Source organism: Heptranchias perlo, chromosome 6, assembly GCF_035084215.1.
Source record: "Heptranchias perlo isolate sHepPer1 chromosome 6, sHepPer1.hap1, whole genome shotgun sequence".
Lineage (NCBI taxonomy): Eukaryota > Metazoa > Chordata > Chondrichthyes > Hexanchiformes > Hexanchidae > Heptranchias > Heptranchias perlo.
The window spans coordinates 6,631,655-6,656,121 of NC_090330.1; the positions used below are offsets into that span (position 1 = coordinate 6,631,655).

At 43.8% G+C, this 24,467-nt stretch overlaps 1 protein-coding gene across 4 annotated transcripts in view; it reads right to left on the bottom strand.

Moving 5' to 3' along the window:
- The window catches only part of LOC137322715 (steryl-sulfatase-like), a 57,904-nt gene that overhangs the window by 22,406 nt on the left and 11,031 nt on the right, over positions 1-24,467 (bottom strand). For 3 of the 4 annotated variants that reach the window (XM_067985691.1, XM_067985690.1, XM_067985693.1), the window contains exons 4-6: positions 18,430-18,552; positions 9,905-10,328; positions 4,014-4,150 (exon numbers count right to left, since the gene is read on the bottom strand). In XM_067985691.1, coding sequence (XP_067841792.1) covers positions 4,014-4,150; positions 9,905-10,328; positions 18,430-18,552 — 684 coding nt within the window. Of the gene's footprint in view, positions 1-4,013; positions 4,151-9,904; positions 10,329-18,429; positions 18,553-19,576; positions 19,685-24,467 lie in introns of those variants that run through there. The other variant, XM_067985692.1, reaches the window with a different exon arrangement.

Sequence of the window (24,467 nt, forward strand, 5' to 3'; positions counted from 1 at the left end):
CGTTTACACTTTAAAAAAAATACCGAGCACAATTTTGTCAAAGTTATTCAATTTTCAAGTGGATCGTTTCATAAAAAGATGCCAGGAGTTGAATTTCAGCCAAATAACTCATCAAATTCTTCTCAAGCACAAAACCTCATCTGATGGAACAGTTTTTTTTTTAGATCTTTTACACATATACACACACACAGACACTCATCATCACCTTTGGCTCTCCATACAGTATTTTCCCAGATGGGACTCATTCCATTACCTTCCGGTAGTTCCAATCTTGGCCACGTAGAACCACAGAATCTTACAGTGCAGAAGGAGGCCATTCGGTCCATCGTGACCATGCTCTTTGAATGAGCTATCCAATTAGTCCCACTCCCCTGCTCTTTCCCCAGAGACCTGCAATTTTTTTCCTTTTCAAGTATATGTCCAATTCAATTTTGAAAGTTACTACTGAATCTGGTTCCTTCACCCTTTCAGGCAGTGCATTCCAGGTCATAACAACTCGCAGTGTGTAAAAAAAAAAATTCCCCTCGTTCTTTTGCCAATTATCTTAAACACTCATGTCCTGACCATTACAACTGTCTTCCTGTAACGTGCTTCTTATGCATCTCCCTCTCAATACTTCCTAAGTTTCGTGCATCGGTGGTGTGGGAACAGATTTTAAGGATTTGATATATCACGTTCAACTGTGGTCAAAGGGGCAACTTTGGGGATGACCAAAATGAACCACCACCCCCTTTCCCCGATTCGAGAAACGAATGGCTATCATGCATAGCTGCTGAGTGTTTAAATTCCATAGCCAAGTCATACTAACTCTCAACTTGTGAATAATTCTTTCTGGTCCTTAAGTTTTGCTTGCAATGCAGTAATTACATTGGGAGACCAAAGGTCTGGGTGCATTCACTCCATGTTGACATTTGTTAACAGACTAATAATTATTTATACACTGGAGCTGGTAATACCTCCAGCTTATTACAATATTTGTAATTTCTTCCAGTGTTTTTAACCTTTCACGTAACAGTCATTTGAAAAGTAACCATTTAGCAAAGGTTATTTTTTTTAAAAAAAAGAACAAGTTTTTTTTGCTGTAATCTTTGATTTGATTGGTACGGAAATAAATAAACAACTGGTGGTTCTAGAGGTGTTTTACTGCTGTCTGTGATTGTTAGAAAAATTGATTTTAAGGCCTTGCTTGTGCAAAGTGGATGCTTTGAGCCAATTGTTCAGTAAACAGCTCTTATTACTTTTCCTTGCAGCTTTAGGGGTTTCTAAAATGCTTTGATTAAAAGTAACAGTCCTGAAGCCGCGACTATCACAGACTTGCATCTCCTTTCTCTTCAAAACACAAGAGCCTGGCAGACATCACTTGGGCACGTAGCAATTTAGGGACTTTACAGTAACACATGGGAGCCGCAGTTGCTACGGTAACATCGTCCCCTCTTCACCATATTGAATATAGGGCATAGGACATTTAAGAAACCCCTTTTGAGGGTTAGCTTGGCTTAATTGCTAGCACTCGCAGCTCCCGAGTCAGGTGGTTGTGTGACCAAGCGAGGGGAAAGAGTCCGGGAAGGGGAGGCCTACACTTTCCTGCTCCTCTTGGCCCCACAAAGGAGAGTTTTAAAACTTATCTGGAAAGGACTCTTCGGTCAGCTGACCAGGTTTCAGCTGTCAGTGCAGCAGTTGCAGGCACCCTGTTTCCTTCTGGGTAGGGATAACTTTGGGGTCCTAATTAAATAGAATGTACGGCACAGAAACAGGCCATTCGGCCCAACAGGTCCATGCCGGTGTTCATGCTCCGCACGAGCCTCCCTACTTCATCTAACCCTATCTTCATATCCTCTATTCCTTTCTCCCTCATGTGTTTATCTAGCTTCCCCTTAAGTGACGTGATAGGACCCCGATTTGCACAGATGTACGAGACTCCCGCCTGAAAAATCAGGCATTTTAAAATTGCAGCTGAATGGGAACGGAAATGGGTATTTCTCCTGCTCCATTTTAACTGCCCCACCCCTGGTTTCTGGTGGGTGGGGGAGGAGGAGTTAAAATTCCCCCCACTGAATGTGAAGCACTTTAAGAAGTTGAGAGAGATGATAAGACTGCATTATCCTCCCCACTTCTAAATGGTTATAATCATTCTAATGATGATCTCTCTAATCTCCAACCTCTTTCCTCTGGAATTCCTTATCCCACCCAACTCCATGCCCACCTCTCTCATCATTTTCTGAGATTGTGAAAAGCGCTATATAAACGCAAGTTCTTTTTTTTCTTTCCTTATCCCTTTCTTCAAAACGTATCAGAAGCAAGCAAAGCGGGCACAGAGACAATGGCATAGATATTCAATTTGCCGCCCAAGCGTAAAACGCGCATCGTGGATCGGCCCTGTTATAGAAACCGCTCTATTTTCATTTCCATCGAGCTCAATTCCACTCTAGTGCTCACAGTGTGTATCCCCTCAACATCCGTCTCGTTCCCAAGTCCAGTCATGCAGTAACCATATTAACATACGTAGCGGCTGAAAGGCTGTTGAAGCTACATACATAAACCTTTCCCTAATTTTGACTTGCCCCAGACTGTATTTTAGCTGGGCATTAGGCTAACGTAGCAGAAGTGCAGTGGGTTAGCGGTGAGCAAAGTGCTTCGGCTGCCTGTCTTGCCCCCTTCCTCTTCTGAAAGCGCCGGCTTTTCCTGGGGATCAGCCATCTAGTACCTCATCCTAGTGCCCGGTCTTCATTTGTTTGATCAAAATCGCAATTGTCAGACTATTCAACCGTGCGCAGTATCACCGCCAAGTTCAGTCCCATCTTCACGCAATGTCCGCACATGCACCTTTGTCCAGTGGGGTCACTGGTTAGTGATCAAAAGCAGGAACAATGGCATAATTTAACTTTCTCCTCCCTGTCCTGGGAATGCTGAGGCCAGTGGTATCACCCCTGCTGAGATTAACTCACTGAGCGTAAGCCTGGGACCTATCTGTACTGTAGAGGATAGTACTACACCTCATGATGCATTCAGCCACTAGCCATCAAGGCAGCTTTTCTCATAGAAACAGGAATAGGCCATTCAGCCTCTCGAGCCTGGACTGCCATTCAATCAGATCACGTCTGATCTGTAGCTCAGCTCCATTAACTCGCCGTAGCTTCATGTCCCTCGATACCCTACCCAACAGAACTCTATCAATCTCAGTCTTGAGAGCTCCAATTGACCTACCATCCACAGCCTTCACTTTAAAGCTATGGTTGAACATCAGTAATGAACATGCAAGCAAGCTGTAGGGGGATGATGCCCTTGTTCTTCAAATGAGTTGCCTAGCTTTTCTGCCCAGATGGAGTAATACATGAGGCATGAAACCCAACCACAGCATGCAGACAACATGTTCTTTGCTCATTGGAATGGTTCCACCAAACTTAAAATGCCTGGAATTTACACTGGGATTCTCCAGCAGGACATCAGCACAACTCCCTGGTCGAATGGCACAAACAGCCATGCAGGGCTTTTCTCCAAGGGTTACCACCGATCGTCTGCTGAAGGTGCAGCAGGCAATCAGGAGAATGCCATGGAAATTCAGGGCAGTATTTTAGCCTCAAGAGTTGGTGTTGAAAAAGGGAATAAATATATAGATAAGGCAACTTCAAGATGAGCAAAGAAGAGTAGAAATGGGTGGGGGGAGGGGGGGCATGGGCTAAAACTCAACGATCAATTTGGGACAAATGTCAGTAAGGTCGTCTTCATCTAAAGAAGTGATCGACACTTGGCATGGTCTTCTGGGTGGAGTAAAGGAGGCAAAACCCTTAGTTTCTTTCATCGGATTGGCGTCCTTCTTTTGTATTGTGATAAAATATCAACGGTTGCTCCATATTTACCATTTAATATTTTATATATCTCTTAAGGTCCTCTCTTAGTCACCTACCAAGGCTAAAGTTTACCATGAACTTCGTATAAAGCAGACAGGAGCCAAAAGATTTCTCAGCGAAAAAGCTGCAAACTACAGCTGTAACATAATAGCACCAGTCACATACCTACACTCCAGTCCATCTCCTCCACACTGTCACCGTACAAGCCATGCTTGCTTTTTCCTAAAAATTCCTGAGATGCATATAGTGCCGTGTGGACGGGTATGAAGGACATGAAGAGCAGAAATGGACGGTCTGCGTTTCTGTAGAGCAAGAACACACAAAAAAAAATCAAGGTTAAATGAAGTGCGCCCTGCTGTAAAGGTGTACACCCAAGTGTGGTTATCCAAATTATGGGGTGGGCTGGCACGCTGGTGCCACCAATGCACCGCGTCATGGAGAAAATAAATCTGAGAGTAAACTAGCAAGAAATATTAAAACAGATTGTAAGCTTCTACAAGAATGTAAAAAGGAAGAGAGTAGCAAAAGTAAACGTTGGTCCCTTAAAGGCTGAGACAGGAGAAATTATAATGGGGAAATCAGGAAATGGCAGAGAGGTTAAACAAAGATTTTGTATCTGTCTTCACAGTAGAAGACATAAAAAGTATACCAGAAATTGTGGGACCAGGGGTCTAGTGAGAGTGAGAAACTTAAAGTAATTAATATCAGTAGAGAAAAAGTACTAGAGAAACTAATGGGACTAAAAGCCGACAAATCCCCTGGACCTCATGGCCTATATCCTAAGGTTCTAAAAGAGGTGGCTGCAGAGATAGTGGATGCATTGGTTGTGATCTTCCAAAATTCCCTAGATTCTAGAACGTTTCCAACAGATTGGAAGGTAGCGAATGTAACACTGCTGCTCAAGAAAGGAGGGAGAGAGAAAACAGGGAACTACAGGCCAGTTAGCCTGACATAAGTCATCAGGAAAATGCAGGAATCTATTATTAAGGAAGTGGTAACACGGCACTTAGAAAACCATAATATGATTAGGCAGAGTCAAAATGGTTTTATGAAAGGGAAATTGTGTTTGACAAATTTATTAGAATTTTTTGAGGATGTAACTAGCAGGGTAGATAAAGAAGAACCAGTTGGATGTAGTACATTTGGATTTTCAAAAGGCATTCGATAAGGTGCCACATAAAAGGTTGGTATGCAAGAAAAGGGCTCATGGGGTTGGGGGTAATATATTAGCACGGATACAGGATTGGTTAACGGACAGAAAACAGACAGTAGGGATAAACGGGTCATTATCAGGTTGGCAGGCTGTAACTAGTGGGGTGCCACAAGGAGCAGTGCTTGGGCCTCAGCTATTTATAATCTACATTAATGACTTAGATGTAGGGACCGAGTGTAATGTATTCAAATTTACTGTCGATCCAAAGCAAAGTAAGCTGTGAGGAGGATACAAAGAGTCTGCAAAGGGATACAAACTGTTTAACTAAGTGGGCAAGATGGCAGATGGAGTGTAATGTGGGGAAATGTGAGGTTATTCACTTTGGTAGGAAGAATAGAAAAACAGAATATTTTTTTAAATGGTGAGAAACTATTAAATGTTGGTGTTCAGAGAGATTTGGGTGTCCTCGTACAAGAAACACAGAAACTTAGCATGCAGGTACAGCACACAATTAGGAAGGCAAATGGTATGTTAGCAAGCGGGTTGGAGTACAAGAGTAAGGAAGTCCTGCTACAATTGTACAGGGCTTTGGTGAGATCACACCTGGAGTACTGAGCACAGTTTTGGTCTCCTTACCTAAGGAAGAATATACCTGCCTTAGAGGCGGTGCAGCGAAGGTTCACTAGATTGATTCCTGGGATGAGACAGTTGTCCTATGAGGAGAGATTGACTAAAGTGGGCTTATACTCTCTGTAGTTTAGAAGAATGAGAGGTGATCTCATTGAAACATAAAAGATTCTGAGGGGGCTTGACAGGGTAGATGCTGAGAGGTTGTTTCCCCTGGCTGGAGAGTCTAGAACTAGGAGGTATAAGTCTCAGGATAAGGGGTTGGCCATTTAAGACTGAGATGAGGAGGAATTTCTTCACACAGAGGGTTGTGAATCTTTGGAATTCTCTACCCCAGAAGGCTGTTGAGTATATTCAACGCTGAGATAAGATAGATTTTTGGACTCTAGGGAATCAAGAGATATGGGGGTCGGCGGGAAAGTGGAGTTGAGGTCGAAGATCAGCCAGGATCTTATTTAATGGCGGAGCAGGCTCGAGGAGCCGCATAGCCTACTCCTGCTCCTATTTCTTACGTATGATATGAAGGCGACAGGCAGTGAAAGAGAGGGCGTGCACAACAGGGAGGGAACAGGCAAGGTTGAAGAGTACAGGTCTCTTCCCCTGTAGTGAATCTATCTTTTCACATCTGTTGTTATTTCCATTATTTTGTGCTTTTTAACCCAAAGAGAATGTGTAGGTGGTTTGTCGGGGGGGCGGAGGGAAGGGGCAGTGAAGTGAGGAGCTGGCACTTCACTGATTGAAAATCATAGAATTTAAAATTAAAGCCAGAAAAATGTGATGGAGGCGAGTAACAAGCTTAGAGCTTGACTCCATGCCAACTCTGCATAGCCCTATGGAGCAGAGAGAACAGGTAACAATCAGTACAGTTCAGTACCAGGTCGGAAAAATTAGTCATCATTTTCTGATCATTGTTAAGCAATTAGTCTCAAAGTACATAAACAGGAACTTTGTTTTACATAAAAACCCCACTGAATCAAAGACTTGGTCAGGCTAAGCCACTTTCTGGGCCTGTATAAAGGGGCCATTAATACAGACCTGGGTTTCAGCCCCAGTCAGCTCAATGGGGAAATCAGTCCCGGGGTAGGGAGCAGAGAGGAAAAAAAAAGCACACAACAAACAACAACTTGCATTCATATAGTGCCTTTAACATAGTAAAACGGACCAAGGCGTTTCACAGGGGCGATTATTAAACAAAATTTGACACCGAGCCACGTAAGGAGATATTAGGGCAGGTGACCAAAGCTTGGTCAAAGAGGTAAGTTTTAAGGAGCATCTTAAAGGAGGAGAGAGAGGCAGACAGGTTTAAGGAGGGAATTCCAGAGCTTAGGGCCAAGGCAGCTGAAGGCACGGCCGCCAATGGTGGAGCGATTAAAATTGGGGATGCGCGCAAGAGGCCAGAATTAGAGAGCGCAGAGATCTCGGAGGGTTGTAGGGCTGGAGGAAGTCACAGAGATAGGGAGGGAGTGAGCGAGGCCATGGAGGGATTTGAAAACAACGATGAGAATTTTCAAATTGATGCTCTGCTGGACTGGGAGCCAATGTAGATCAGTGAGCACGGGACGATGGGTGAACGGGACTTGGCGCCAGTTAGAATACGGGTAGCAGAATTTTGGATGAGCTCAGGTTTACCGGGGCGGGGGGGGGGGGGGGTGGGGGGGAGGTGCAAGGTGGGAGAGGTTGGTCAGGGCAGTATTGGGCAGACTGGCAGTGCGGTGATCCCCACCCCCCAGGGTTGCCAACCCTCCAGGATTGTCCTGGAGTCTCCGGGAACTAAAGATTAATCTCCAGGACACTGCTATGAACAACTGGGGAAAAAAAATCATAAGGCCATTAAAAAGTGTTTTTTTTCCCCCCGTTTTCTTTGAACTTCCATTTATTAAAAACATTGGAGATTGGGGGGCGGGGGGAGAAAAAAGCTGTTTGACTGAGAATCAAATTATCCAATTGGATAACAAAGAGTCCATTTGATTTCCAATTGACCGCGAGAGGATGACGTGTCGGGCGATCAATGGCGGGAGTGTGGGGGTGGGGTGGTTAGAGGCAGGTCATGTGATGCAACCTTCAGGAATGCCCTACCCCCCACGGATGAATAACCTGCCAACAATCACCGGCTGGGGTCGGACATGTGGAATGACCACTTGGCCAAAATTCTGGAAGGATATTAATTCTCATGAATTTCATTGATCTGGAATCAAAAAGCCTGGTGTTTAGGAAAAAACAGCGCTTTGTCAAACTTGTTTTATATGCAGGGAGGGTGTAGGCCAATGTATTTGTTTGTAAAGCGTCAAGTGCAAACAAACATGATGCTTTACATAAGAACATAAGAAATAGGAGCAGGAGTAGGCCAATCGGCCCCTCGAGCCTGCTCCGCCATTCAATAAGATCATGGCTGATCTGATCCTAATCTCAAATCTAAATTCATGTCCAATTTCCTGCCCGCTCCCCGTAACCCCTAATTCCCTTTACTTCTAGTTGAATTATGTTTTGTTATCTCTCGTTTCAACTTTCTCCTCTTCCTGAACGTGGTGACTTTTTCTGCAGTCTCATGAGTGCCAGGCCACGCTCTGGTATGTCACGAAGTGGCCATTCTTCACACGTGTGTGTAGGCAGGCTATTTGACCACGGAGGGCATCACAGCCGACCCACTTCTTGTTCTTACCCGACACTCACTTTCCAGTTGAGGCTCACTGGATTGTGATCAGGAGCGCAGGAAATCATGGCTGAATTTTACCCTCCTTTAATTCAGGGACTCGGACGTTGTATGGTGTTAACTCTGCATTACCCAACTACTTCCTCACCTACAACTAGTCAACTCAGCACAGGCTGGAAATTACACTTGGGCCTTCTGGTGTGTTCTTGCGTGTTCTTCATCTACTGGGTTACTGGGAGAGCTAGGTGATGTCTTTGTAAAAATAATGAGAATGGACTTTTCTTAAAGTGCCCTTTAAGAGGGAATCTTTCAAAAGTGGGGGGGGGGGGGGGTGGGGAGAGAATAAATTCTTTAACTACTTCTGGATTGTTTCCTGTTTTGGGACATTATACACAGGACCATGTTTAGTCTAAGATTTAATAGAAAGCCTGATTAGGAGGCATTTAGGAACATAGGTACAGGAGCAGGCCATTCAGCCTCCCGAGCCTGTTTAACCATCCTATCAGATATTCTGTACCTCAACTCCGTTTACCTGCCTTTGAAGCATATCCCTTGATATCCTTACCTAACAAAAATCTATCGATCTCAGTCTTGAAAATTGCGACTGACCCAGCATCCCCAAGCCTTCTGGGGGAAGGAAGTTCCAGATTTCTACTATCCCTTGTGTGAAAAAGTGCTTCCTGATTTCACTCCTGCATGGCCTAGCTCTAATCTTAAGATTGCAACTTGTTCTGGATTCCCTCACCAGAGGAAATAATTTCTCCGAATCTACCCTACCCTACCCTAGAAAAGACATACTTGCTCTCGATGCAGTACAAAGAAGGTTCATTCGGTTAATCCCGGGGATGAACATATGAGGAGAGGTTGAGCAGATTGGGACTCATTGGAGTTCAGAAGAATGAGAGGCGATCTTATTGAAACATATAAGATTGTGAAGGGGCTTGATCGGGTGGATGCGGTAAGGATGTTCCCAAGGATGGGTGAAACTAGAACTAGGGGGCATAATCTTAGAATAAGGGGCTGCTCTTTCAAAACTGAGATGAGGAGAAACTTCTTCACTCAGAGGGTCGTAGGTCTGTGGAATTTGCTGCCCCAGGAAGCTGTGGAAGCTACATTATTGAATAAATTTAAAACAGAAATCGACAGTTTCCTAGAAGTAAAGGGAATTAGGGGTTACGGGGAGCGGGCAGGAAATTGGACATGAATTTAGATTTGAGGTTCGGATCAGATCAGCCATGATCTTATTGAACGGCGGAGCAGGCTCGAGGGGCCGATTGGCCTACTCCTGCTCCTATTTCTTATGTTTATGTTCTATCGAATCCCTCTATCATTTTAAACACCTCGATTAGATCACCCCTCAACGGTCTAAACTCAAAAGGGTACACAGGCCAAGTTTATGCAAACTCTCTTTATAAATTTAATCCTTTAAGCTCTGGTATCATTCTGGTGAATCTGCGCTGTACCCCCTTCCAAGGCAGGCCAATAAGCATCAGCGATCATTCCAATTTTGATGCAATGACATAAACTGGAGTAAGACAAGATTATCAAACATGAGGTGGTGGGGGAAGGGGTGGGAGCGGAGGAAGGAACCCTCAAACACCAAACCGTTAGATACACATCTCCTACCTTTCCATGAAATTTGTGGCTTCATCGATCATCCTCTGCGTCAGGTTCTCAAATGAAAACGGCTGCTGAATGACCCTTCGGTTTCTCATCATGATGCAGTTGAGGTTGCGAAATTGGGAGAAGAAAAGCAGCACGACGGCAAGCAGCAGCGCCACAGCCAGAGAGACGTAACCCAGAGCTCTCCAAGGCACTTTCAGGAGTTTAAAGGAGTTCAGCAGCAGCAGTGTGGCTAAGGCTAGAGTCACAACCTGGACCGAGGAATGCACAACATGCTGAGTCGCCACGATAAAGACGTTGCCTGCGCCAGGCTTGCAGTTGCGCAGATTGGTCAACGGAAGGCCGTAAAAGTAGTCAAAGCCGTGACGCAGTGGATGGTGACAGTGATCGTCGCTAGTTTCACAATTTAAACCAAGGTGCCACTTCCCTGGAAAACAAGGTGAAAGATCCCATGGCATTATTTGAAGAGGAGTTCTCCCCGGTGTCCTGGCTAGGGACTATTTATCCCTCAACCAACATCACTAAAACAGATGATCTGGTCATTATCACACTGCTGTTGTGGGAGCTTGCTGTGCAGAAATTAGCCACCGCATTTCCTACATTACAACAGTGTCTACACTTCAAAAATACATTCGCTGTAAAGTGCTTTGGGATGTCCTGAGGTCGTGAAAGGCGCTATATAAATGCAAGTTCTTTCTTTCTTTATGTTCCCCTGATCATCTCCAAATAATGCCACAGGATCTTTTACATGCACTTGAAAGGGCAGATGGGGCCTTGGTTTAACATCTCATTCGAAAGACGGCACCTCCGACAGTGCCGCACTCCCTCGGTACTGCACTGGAGTGTCAGCTTGGATTATGGGCTCCAGTCTCTGGAGTGGGGCTTGAACCCACGAGCTTCTGACTCAGAGGTGAGAGTGCTTTCACTGAGCCACAGCTGACATTTAAGGAACACGCCCTTGGGGCGGCCCGGGCCATTCAATTAGATCATGTCTGATCTGCACCTCAACTCCATTTTCCCGCCGCTGTTCCACATCCCTTGATACCCTTACCCAACAAAAATCTATCAATCTTCTTCTTGAAAGCTCCAATTGACCCCCAGCATCCACAAACTTTTTTTTTTGGGGGGGGGGGGGGGGGGGGGGGGGGGGAGTGCAGGGAAGAGATTTCCCACCAGGAAATAGTTTCTCCGTATCTACCCTATCGAATCATTTTATAATTTGAAACACATCAATCAGATCACCCAGAACAGCAAACTTCTTTACCCAAAGAGCGGCGAAAACATGGAACTCGCTACCACAAGTTGAGGCGAATAGCATAAGGGGGAAGCTAGATAAACACATGAGGGAGAAAGAAATAGGAGGATATGTTGATGGGGTTAGATGAAGAGGGGTGGGAGGAGGCGCCTGTGGAACATAAACACTGGCATGGACCTGTTGGGCCGAATGGCCTGTTTCTGTGCTGTAAAATCTATGTAATTCAGCTTGTAGAAAATAAAACTGAAGAACCTTTAAATTTATTAGGAAAAAAACCACATTAACGTGAATCTTTCCAACTTCCTCAGACTTCATACAATCGACCTGATTTCATCCTTTGAGGGAAAGCTCTGCAGAATTTCTCGAACTGCAGCGTAAAGTTTCGTCACCTACCCAAAAACCCCCCTAGTGTGTTGATGCCCTCCTTTCGGTGGCAACATTGAATTAAAAGGGAATACTTGCTCATCCATTCCACCATACATCCCAATTGATAGAGCTGCCCCATAGGACAAAGTAGTCCTAGCCTGCATGGGTGAAATAATACACTACAAATCGGGGTCCTATGACGTACGTAGAACCCCGAATGTCATTTTGAGGTAGTACCGGCATTAAGCGGCCTAACCAGCTCTCTACTTAAAGGGACCGCTGAAGGCCGCTCAAATAAAAAACACGACAAAGAAGTTTTTAACCTTTATTTTTGAGGAGCTCCTTTCATCTGCCATGTGTCTGCCTATTTCACTAATCTGTCTCTGTCCTCTTGAAGTCTGTTACTATCCTCCACATTTCCAAGTTTCCTGTCATCTGCAAACTTTAAAATTATAACCTCTATACCCAAGTCCAGGCCATTAATATATCAAAAAGAGCAGTGGTCCTAATACTGACCCTTGAGGAACACCACTGTATACTTCCCTCCAGTCTGAAAAACAACCATTCACCACTACTCTCTACTTTCTGTCCCTTAGCCAATTTTGTATCCATGCTGTCATTCCCATCGGCTTTAATTTTGCCAACAGGTCTATTATGTGATACTTTATCAAATGCCTTTTGAAAGTCTATATGCACAACATCAACTGCAGTACCCTTATCAACCCTCTCCATTACTTCATCAAAGAACTCAATCAAGTTAGTCAAACATGATTTTTCTTTAATAAATCCGTGCTGACTTTCATTTATTAGCCCAAACTTTTCCAACTGCCAATTAATTTTGTTCCAGGTTATTGACTCTCAAAGTTTCCCCACCACCGACATTAGGTTCACTAGTCTGTAATTTCTGGGTTTATCCCTCTCCCCTTTTTTGAACAGGGGTGTGACATTTGCAATCCTCCGGCACTGTTCCCATATCTAAGGAGGATTGGAAGATTGTGGCCAGAGCCCCTGCAATTTCCACCCTCAGTAAACTTGGACGCATCCTATCTGGACCGGATGACTTTTCTATTTTAGAGTAGTGCCAATCTTTTAAGTGCCTCCTCTTTATCTATTTTTATTCCATCCAATATCGCTACTACCCCATCCTTTACTGCTACAATGGCAGCATCCTCTTCTCTAGCGACGACAGATGTGAAGTATTTATTTAGTGCTTCAGGCATGCCTTCTGCCTCCCCAAGATGATCTTTTTTGTCCCTAATCGTTCCCACCCTTCCTTTGACTACCCTTTTACTATCTATATGTTTATAAAAGACTTTTGAGTTCCCTTTTATGTTAGCCGCTAATAAGAACATAAGAAATAGGAGCACGAGTAAGGCATACAGCCCCACCAGCCTGCTCCGCCATTCAATAAGATCATGGCTTATTTGCGACCTCAACTCTATCTGAATAATCTATTTTCATACTCTCTCTTCACCCCTCTTATTCCCTTTTTTTTTAAGATCTCCTCTGCACTTTCTGTATTCAGCCTGTTTCTCTACTGTATTATGAACCTTACATTCGCCATAAGCCTCCTTCTTCTGTTTCATTTTAATCTCGATATCTTTAGTCATCCAGGGATCTCTAGCTTTGGATGCCCTTCCCTTTCCCCTCGGTAGGAATGTGACTACTCTGTACCTGAATCAACTCCTCCTTGAAGGCCTCCCATTGTTTACTGTTTAGCCTGCCAATTTTTGATTCCAATCCACCTGGGCAAGATCCCTTTTTAACTCACTGAAATTAGCCCCCTTCCAGTTAAGTATTGTCACATTTGATTGTTCCTTGTCCTTTTCCATAACTATTCTAAACCTAATGATATTATGATCACTACTCCCCCACTGAAACATGCTCCACCTGCCCCACTTCATTCCCCAGCACTAGATCCAGCAGTGTTTCCTTCCTTGATGGGCTGGAAACTCAATGTTCCAGAAAGTTCTCTTGTACACATTTCAGGAATTCCACCCCGTCTTTGCCCTTTACACTGTTACTGTCCCAATCTATATTGGGATAATTAAAGTCCCCCATTATCACTACTCTTATAGTTCTTGCGTCTTTCTGTAATTTGTCTGCAAATTTGCTCCTTATCTCCTTCCCACTATTAGCTGGCCTCTAGTATACACCCAATAATGTAATAGCTCCTCTATTGTCCCTTAATTCTAATCAAATAAATTCTGTCTTTGACCCCTCACCATCACCCCTTTCTATGTCGTTGGTTCCCACATGGACCACGACTTCTGTGCCATAATAGTTTCTTTGATCAATACTGCAAACCCCCCTCCTCTCTTTCCATCCCTACATTTCCTGAATAGCTGGTAGCCAGGAATATAAAGTACCTAATCCTCCCCTTCTTTGAGCCAGGTCTCTGTTATTACCACTATATCATAATGAGATGTCAAGAGAGTGAGGAACTTAAAGTAATTAATATTAGTAAAGAAAAAGCCGACAAATCCCTTGGACCCGATGGCCTACATCCTAGGGTTCTAAAAGAGGTGGCTGCAGAGATAGTGGATGCATTGGTTGTGATCATCCTAAATTCCTTAGATTCTAGAACGGTCCCAGTGGATTGGAAGGTAGCAAACGTAACACCGCTATTCAAGAAAGGAGGGAGAGAAAACAAGGAATTACAGGCCAGTTGGCCTGACATCAGTAGTCGGGAAAATGCTGGAATCTATTATTAAGGGCGTGGTAACAGGGCACTTAGGAAATCATAATATGATTAGGCAGAGTTAACATAGTTTTATGAAAGGGAAATCATGTTTGACAAATCTACTGGAGTTTTTTTTGAGGATGTAACTAGCAAGGTAGATAAAGGGGAACCAGGGATGCAGTATATTTGGATTTTCAAAAGGCATTCGATAAGGTGCCACACAAAACGTTGTTAGACAAGATAAGGGCTCATGGGGTTGGGGTAATATATTGGCATGGATAGAAGATTGGATAACGGTCAGAAAACAGAGAGTAGGAATAAATGGGTCATTCTCAGGTTGGCAGGCTGTAACTAGTCGGGTGCCACAAGGATCGGTGCTTGGGTCTCAGCTATTTACAATCTATATTTATGACTTAGATAAAGGGACCGAGTGTAATGTATCCAAGTTTGCTGACGATACAAAGCTAGGTGGGAAAGTAAGGTGTGAGGAGGACAGGAAGAGTCTGCAAAAGGATATAGACAGGTTAAGTGAGGGGCAGGAAGATGGCAGATGGCGTATAATGTAGGGAAATATGAGGTTATTCACTTTGGAAGGAAGAATAGAAAAACGGAATATTTTTAAATGGTGAGAGACTATTAAATGCTGTGTTCAGATGAATTTGGGTGTCCTTGTACATGAAACACAGAAAGTTAACATGCAGATACAGCAAGCAATTATGAAGGCAAATGGTATGTTGGCCTTTATTGCAAGGGGATTGGAGTACAAGAGTAAGGAAGAGAGTAGGAATAAATACAAAGATCAACAAAGGGTCACAAAACAGATAGTAAGAGCTACAAAAAGAGAGTATGAAAAGAAACTTGCAAGGGATATCAAAACCAATACGAAGAACTTTTATAGTTACATTAGGAAAAAGAGGGTGGTCAGGAGCAGTGTTGGCCCCTTAAAAACTGAAAGTGGGGATATTGTCATTGACAATGGGGAAATGGCGGACATATTGAACGATTACTTTGCATCAGTATTTACAGTAGAAAAAGAGGATAGCATGCCGGAACATGTGGTTTTCCAGGACACAAAGTGTTCTGGAGTTCCCGCATGGCACAGGACGTGCATGCGACGGGCCCCAGCTGTCCTGCCATGTTTGCTACAGTTATTTAAACTGTTTGTTTAGTTTTAAGGCAATTTACTGTTTATCTAACACTAAAACACTAACTCCCAAGAAACACTAACCAACCACTAAAGACACTAACCACTAAGAATAATAACCACTAAAAACACTAACCAATGAACTAAATACTAACTGACTTATCTTCGGCACTCGTCCTTGTCTTTTGACGTCACTTTTTGACTTTTTCTCGATTTTTTGATTCTTCACGTGGCCCCCTTTATCCTCCACTCGGTCTTATTTTTCAATCTTATGTATTTAAGTTTTAAAAGTTGATAGATTAGTTTATAGTTCCTTGGTTTAAATCACGTAGCACCTACTTCCCACACTCACCAAATTCCCAGTTGAAGGTCCTCACTCTGTTAACAATTCACTCCGTTAAAGGTTCACACTCAGTCTTTACCACCCTGTTTTTTCTCCTCATCTCTCCCGATTCTTTTGCTAATTATCTTAAATGTGTGGCCTATGCTCCACCTGATAGTGGAAACAGTTTCTCCTTATTTACTCTATCAAAATCCCTCCTAATTTTGAATACCTCTATTAAATCATCCCTTAGCCATCTCTGCTCTAAGGAGAACAACCCCAGCTTCTCTAGTCTCTCCACATAACTGAAGTCCTTCATCCCTGGTACCATTCGAGTAAATCCCCTCTGCACCCTCTTCCAAGGCCTTGACATCCTTCCTAAAGTGTGGTGCTCAGACTTGGACATAATACTCCAGCTGAGGCCTAACCAGTGATTTATAAAAGTTCAGCATAACTTCCTTGCTTCTGCACTGTATATCGCTATTTATAAAGGCAAGGCTCCCAAATGCTTTTTAAAAAAAAATATAGCCTTATCGCCTTGTCCTGCCACCTTCAAAGATTTGTGTGCGATCTTTATCAGTGATATGGTGGGTATCATTAAAAGTGACATTGTTCTCTTTGCAGATGATACCATCCTGTACAGAGTGCTTACCCACTACACAGGCAGCAACCAAACAAGTGCCTGATGTGAGAGTGAAGGGAAAAAAACTCAATTCTGTAGTGCTGACAATGCCAACATAGATTTGGCATTTACTTCTACAGCTTCACTGTAAAAGTAGAGATGAGAGTAAACTACAATGGCAGTGGAGGAAACATAGGGAGTAGCTATAATGTATGCTTTGACAAGGAAGGACCAGGGCTATGGAATGGGCAAATAGTTGTTTTTTTTTAAAAATGAATTTTGTGAGGGACGTGCTGGTGAATTTCACATCTCAGGCATCCTGGGAGTGAAATCAGCTTTTGTCAGTAGCGTGAACCAGCAGCCCGTTTCATATGGTACTCCATTAAAGGAACTGATAGGGTAGATAGAGAGGAACTATTTCCTCTGGTGGGGGAGTCCAGAACAAGGGGGCATTACCTTAAAATTAGAGCTAGGCCGTTCAGGGGTGATGTCAGGAAGCACTTCTTCACACAAAGGGTAGTGGAAATCTGGAACTCTCTCCCCCAAAAAGCTGTTGAGGCTGGGGGTCAATTGAAAATTTCAAAACTGAGATTGATAGATTTTTGATAGGCAAGGGTATTAATGGTTACGGAACCAAGGTGGGTGGATGAAGTGAAGATACAGATCAACCGTGATCTAATTGAATGGCAGAACAGGCTCGAGAGGCTGAATGGCCTACTCCTATGTAGTTAAATGCAGAATAAAGCTGCCTCTTCTATGACCTAACAATGTACCTCAGTCCCAATCTCAAAAGAAGTCCTCCTCCCCCAATGAAGTGCCAGTCGTTTTTTTTCCAGCCTCCCAGAGACCTTTTTCCAGAGGGTCACTTAGCTCCCCCTCCTGCTGGTGTCCAGCGGCCGGAGCTAAATATATGACCTGCATAGATAGTAAACTCTACCTCGTACTGGACCTCACGATAATACCACCAAATTCTGCTGGATGAAGAACTCGGAGTCTGTGATTGCATTTTAGTTGATTTAAGCAAAATTAAACACTGACTCCCTCAAAAAAAATTATCCTGCTCATGCACAAATCAAGATTTCACCAAAATAAAGATGAGTGTGTTTTTTCTGTGTCTCTGAATTAGGGGGGAGATTGAGGAGAGAGAAAAGAAGAAAAGGGGAAGAGAGAAAGGAGTTGCCATCGTTCATGATTGATTGATTGATTGATTGATTGATTGGGTTTTGTTAGCCATTATTCAGAAAAAACTAACCATGTGGAAAGCTATGTTTAAAAACTTCCACAAATCACAATGTGATGAGTGATTCATGAGGGTTGGCAACTCAGTGACAAAGTAATAGCAAGAGAGACGCCGAAAAAAACACTCATCTTTATTTTGGTGAAATCTTAATTATCCTGCTCATGCACAAATCTTTTTTGTGGGAGTCAGGGTTTAATTTTGCTTAAATTAACTAAAATGCAATCGCGGACTCCGAGTTCTTCCAGCAGGATTTGATGTTGTTATCACGATGTCCAGTGAATAATATCCATGCAGGTCATATGTTTCGCCTCAGGCGCGGGGGGGCCAGCAGGAGGCGGAAAACGTGGGTCTTATTGCCACATGCTGGGAAGTTGATTATGTAATTAAATAGAAGCTATAAACCTCAGTCAGATTAGTAGGGGTAACTCAATTAATCATTAATTTCCATTTTCCACTGGGAGAGGAAGTCTCTCTCTCTCTCGTGGCAGAAATTAAGAGTTCTACTGTTGTTGAATAAGGAACGATATTTAGTTTAACATGTTCTAATGAACCCACTCTTTCCTTCTTTAAGCTGCCAAAGGTGTTTTTATAAGGATTTTGCAATATTTACAACAGCCATCCAGCCTATACCACCATTTTGTTCATCATGACAGCTCTTTCTTTTTTAATCCCAACCCGCAGTCATGAGGAGACTGGGTAAACTTGGGTAATAAATGATAAAAAAGACTACGAATGCTGGAAATTTGAGATGTCAGAAAATACTAGAAATGGACAGCAGGCTTTAAGGAGCGTCTTGAAAGGAGGAGAGCGAGGTAGAGAGGCGGAGAGGTTTTAGGTTCCAGAACTTAGAGCCTAGACAGCTGAAGGCGTGGCTGCCAATGGCCGCTATCTCTTACCAACAAGGCCGGTGGAATAGCCTTGCTCCTTTGCAAGCTTGACGAAGGTCGTCTCGTTCGTGGGAAGTCCACCTGACCCGGCTGTAAATAGGTAGACGCCAGCTCTCTGGATGGTGGTCATTCCTGAAAGGGAGAGAACACACTTGGCCCATCACTTTTAAGAATGCCTGTATACTGGAAATTTTTTTTTTTTTAACGTTGCGGATCTTCCACGCCATTGCTCACAGTGGGTTGGATAATACGCCATTTAATAATGACAAGAGCATTAAACCATGTGACACACAGGGGAAATGAGGTTATTCGCCTTGGTAGGAAGAATAGAAAAACCAAATTATTTTTTAAATGGTGAGAAACTATTAAATGTTGGTGTTCAGAGAGATCAGAGCGTCCTCGTACTAGAAACACCAAAAGTTAGCATGCAATTAGGAAGGCAAACGGCATGTTGGCCTTTATTGCAAGGGGGTTGGAGTACAAGAGTAAGGAAGTCTTGCTACAATTGTATAAGGCTCTGGAGTACTGCGGACAGTTTTGGTCTCCTTATCTAAGGAAGGGTACACTTGCCTTAGAGGGGGTGCAACGAAGGTTCACTACATTGATTCCTGGGATGAGAGGGTTGTCCTATGAGGAGAGTTAAGTAGAATGGGCCTATACTGTCTGGAATTTAGAAGAATGAGAGGTGATCTCATTGAAACATACAAGATTCTGAGGGGGCTTGACAGGGTAGATGCTGAGAGGTTGTTCCCCCTGGCTGGAGAGTCTAGAACTAGAGGGCATAGTCGCAGGATAAGGGGTTGGCCATTTAAGACTGAGATGAGGAGGAATTTCTTCACTCAGAGGGTTGCGAATCTTTGGAATTCCCTACTCCAGAGGGCTGTGGAAGCTGAGTCGTTGAATATGTTCAAGGCTGAGATAGATAGATTTTTGGACTCTAGGGGAATCAAGGGTCTGGGCATCGGGCGGGAAAGTAGAGTTGAGGTCGAAGATCAGCCATGATCTTATTGAATGGCGGAGCAGGCTCGAGGGGCCTTATGGCCTACTCCTGCTCCTAGTTCTTATGTACACAATGTATTAAAGTACACGGATTTTCTGTAGCAGTCACTGGATCGCGATCAAAGGGTGGAAATTCTGACTGATTTTTTCCACTTACAAGCCTGGGTGGTGGTGCCTGCTTTATAACCTCACTAACACTCCAATCAGGATCAAATAACCCATGGACCAGGATCAAACAGAGGACCGTCTTGGCCTTTATAGGTGGAAGATATCGAGGCCCTGGAGAAGATGGAGCAGAGCAATTAAAATGATAACCAGTCTTAGGGTTCTTAGTTACCAGCTTAGGCCCAAGGAATAGGGGCTATTTTTATTAGCTGTACATAAAGTAGATAAATCACCTTTGTTCCCTTTTTGAACCTTTGTTCAAAAAAGGGTGTAAGGATAAACCCAGCAACTGCAGGCCAGTCAGTTTAACCTCGGTGGAGGGGAAACTTTTAGAAACGATAATCCGGGACAGAATCAGCAGTCACTTGGACAAGTGGGGATTAATAAAGGAAAGCCAGTACAGATTTGTTAAAGGCAAATTGTGTTTAACTAACTTGGTAGAATTTTTTGATGAGGTAACAAGGGAGGATCGATGAGGTCAATGCAGTTGATGTGACGTACATGGACTTTCAAAAGTCATTCGATAAAGTGCCGTATAATAGGCTTGTCATCAAGAGTGAAGCCCATGGAATGAAAGGGGCAGTAGCAGCATGGATACAGAATTGGCTAAGTAACAGGAAACAGAGAGTAGTGGTGAACGCCTGTTTTTCCGACTGGAGGGAGGTGTACAGTGGTGTTCCCCAGGGGTCGCTACTAGGACCACTGCTTTTCTTGGTATATATTAATGACACAATTTCTAAATTTGCAGATGACATGAAACTTGGAAGTGTAGTGAACAGAGAGAAGGATAGTGATAGACTTTGAGAGGATATAGACAGTCTGGTGGCACGGGCAGACATATGGTACATGAAATTTAATGCAGAAAATTGCGAAGTGATACATTTCGTAGGAAGAATGAGGAGAGGCAATATAAACTAGAGGGCACAATTCTAAAAGGGGGTCAAGAAGAGAGATTTGGGGGTATATGTGCACAAATCGTTGAAGGTGGTAGGGCAGGTTCAGAAAGCGGTTAAAAAAAGCATATGGGATCCTGGGCTTTATAAATAGAGGCACAGAGTACTAAAGCAAGCCAGTCATTATAAAATACTGGTTTGGCCACAACTGGAGTATTGTGTCCAGTTCTGGGCACTGCACTTCAGGAAGGATGTGAAGGACTTAGAGAGGGTGCAGAAGAGATTTACGAGAATGATTCCAGGGATGAGGGACTTTAGTTACGTGGATAGACTGGAGAAGCTGGGGTTGTTCTTGGAACAGAGAAGGTTGAGAGGAGATTTGATAGAGGTATTCAAAATCATGAAGGGTCTAGACAGAGTAGAGAGAGAGAAACTGTTCCCATTGGGGTCAAGAACCAGAGGACATAGATTTAAGGTGATTGGCAAAAGAACCAAAGGCGACATGAGGAAAAACTTTTTCACACAGTGAGTGGTTAGGATCTGGAATGCACTGCCAGAGGGGATGGTGGAAGCAGATTCAATCATGGCTTTCAAAAGGGAACCGGATAAGTACTTGAAACGAAAAAATTTGCAGGGCTACGGGGATAGGAACTAGCTGGATTGCTCTTGCATAGAGCTGGCACAGACTCAATAGGCCGAATGGCCTCCTTCCATGCTGTAACCTTTCTATGATTCCACAATTAGAGAAGCATGGGCTTCGCGAGATATGATGGAGGTTGGTAAAACGATGAAGGGATTTGATTCTATACAGTTGTTGAAGGTGGATCGGGATGGGAAAACTAGAGGGCAAGCATACGAAATATCCAGGCAGAGCCAGGTTAGATGTTAGGAAGTATTTATTTTCATACAGAGACGTCGTCCTCTGTAACACATCGTTGAAGCATGCAGCGAGAATAGATTCCCTGCACAGCCTTTCAAAGGGAATTGGACAAGTTCCTGAGAGGAGAGGCCTTTTCCAGTTGGAGGATAAGTTTGCAAGGTAGCTTGATAAATAACGATTTGTGAGTCTCCTGGAGTTTTGCTCAACTGTGTTCAGGAATCGCAGAGGAATTTCCCAGAATTTTTTCCTAAATTAGCCTCAGAGGTTTTGCTTTTCTCAGGAGACTGCATGACCATGGAGTGGGTAGATGGTGCACTTGATAAGCCTGATGGTCTTTTTCAGTCTTTCTTTTCGTACACCAAGCAGTGTGTTTGCCCAGTATTAAGGTTCATCCTGCAAATTAAATCTCACGGTTGCCAGTTTCCTCATTTGGATTTCAAGTCCCACTCCATGACTTGATAACATAATCCAGACTGACGCTCCTGTGCAGCATTGCATTATTGAAGGTGCCATTCTTCATCGGAAAAGCCAGACCGAGGTCTGTTGGGAAACATCGCGGGTGAGTAAGGCCATCAGCCCACCTTATTCAATCCATCCAAAAAATTCCTCATTCGAGGGGGCGAGGCCGAGCGCGCAGGCGAGAGAGGCCGAGCAAGCGGGCGAGAGAGAACGACTGATCTCAGCTGCCCCAATGGCTGAGACTTTATCTGGTGAGTAACTAAGCCAATGCATGCCAAGTTCAATCCGTGGTCTGTGCTGAGCTAGCTGATCTGAACCACGTAGCCTCAGCATTCTTTCAGCGTGTTGGGGCTGGTGCTGGGGTGGGGTGGGGTGGGGGAGGAAAGAGGAGGGAGGAGAGATAAAGGAAAAAAAAAACTGGCCAGGGTTCTTGCAACCAATTGCTATTTGGCAACCCCCCCGCCTGAATAGTGCAGCGAAGGATACCAGGCCATGTTTGGGCTTGGCTGCCAGCCATTGACTATAGTCTGCTGCCACCCGGACAAGTATAAAATGTCCTTGGATTTGATTTTGATCAAGTATCTGACCGATTACATCATTGCCTTGCACGGTGAGCAGCAGGGCACAATTGGCTTTGCGAACTTGAATTTACATAACACCGTTAACAGACAAAAACATCCAAAAGCACTTCACAGAGGTGTAGTCAGACAAAAATAGACAAGGAAGGAGATATTGCGGGGGGGAGGGTAGGTTGACCAGAGAAAAAAGTTCTGATGAGTTTAGCTTAAAGATCCCCATCTGAACTCAGAGGCTACTGAATCTCGACCAAACCAGATCCCTTGCACCTGCTCTTTCACCCACCCACCTCCAAAAATCTCAACCTCCTCCTGTCGGAAGACTGAGCCTCCCCGCCACCCCACCACTCCCCAATCCTCCTCAGCTCCTTCCCAGAGTGTCTGTAACACCCCTTACCACAATACCCAGATGCCTACCTGCCCCAGTCCAATGCTGGGGTTTGTAACTTCCCACTAGCCCAATAATCAAAAAGGCTAATGGAATGTTAGCCTTCGTAACTGGAGGGTTAGAATGTAAAGGATGGGGGGGGGGGGGGGGGGAGTTTTGCTACAGCTACATAAAGCCCTGGTTAGACCACATTTGAAGTACTGTGTACAGTTCTGGGCAACGCACCTTAGAAAGGATATATTGGCCTTGCAAGGTGTGCAGTGTAGATTCACCAGAATGTTACCAGGGCTCCAAGGGTTAGATTATGAGGTGAGATTACATAAACTAGGCTTGTATTCCATGGAATATAGAAGGTTAAAGGGGTGATTTGATTGAGGTTTTTATGATTTTGAAAGAAATTGATCGGGTAGATAGAGAGAATATTTTTCCACTGGTGGGAGAGTCTAGGACAAGGGGACATAACCTTAAAATCAGAGCCAGGCCATTCAGGAAAGAAGTTGGAAAACACTTCTTCACGCAAAAAGGAGCAGAAGCTAGTTCAATTAATAATTTTAAATTTGAGATCGATAGATTTTTGCTAGCCAAGTATATCAAGAGATATGGAGCCAAGGTGGGTGGATGAAGTTCGGACGCAGATCAGCCATGATCTTATTGAATGGTGGAACAGGCTCGAGGGGCTGCATGGCCCACTCCTGTTCCTATAGCCCAAGTTCAAAAGGGAATTGGATAAATACTTAAAGGGAAAAATTTACAGGGCTATGGGGAAAAAGCAGGGGACTGGGACTAATTGGATGGCTCTTTCAAAGAGCCGGCACAGGCACGATGGGCCGAATGGCTTCATCCTGTACTGTACCTGCTATGATACTATGAAGTCCTGACACTGCTGCATTCAGAGAGAGACACACAGACAGGGAGAGACACAGAGAGAGAATGACACGAATAAAGGCAATGATAAAGATAAAAACAGAAAATGCTGGAAACACTCAGCAAGTCAGGCAGCATCTGTGGAGAGAGAAAGAGTTAATGTTTCAGGTAAATGATCTTTCATCAGAACTGAAAGAAGTTAGAGATTTAACAGTTTATAAGCAAGTACAGAGCCAGCGAAAGCAGAGGTGGGGAGGAAAGAACAAAGGGGAAAGTATGTGATAGGGTAGAGGGCAGGAGTGATTAAATGACAAAAGGGATGATGGTGCAAGGCAAATGCAGGTGGTAATGAGACGAGTAAAGAAATAAAAGATGGGTCCAGAGTAGATGTAAATGGTTACAGCACCTGCTGTCTGAAAAAAATGGAAGCAGTGATTATGGTCTAAACTTGTTGAACTCATTGTTGAGGCTGGAAGGCTGTAAAGTGCCAAATGACAAAAGGTAATTTGGTTAACAAAACATGTCTAATTTTCATGATTTTGATTATGTTCTCCACGAGTTTCAAAATTTACTATGACTAATCCATGATTTTGCTCAGACATTTATCAAGATAAGATCACAGCTCTAAGCTTAGGAACTTGGTGTTCAGTGCCCTCAGAATAGGAGGAGGGACAAGATTCTAGGACAACTCGGGTGGCTACAGTCGACTCAGGACTCCCACGATCGTGAACAAAAATCTAAAAAAACACCCAGACAGATAGGTGTTGAACACTGAACATCCAGTGAAAGGTAAAGGACGTCAATAGGCACAGTCAGGAGCCAGT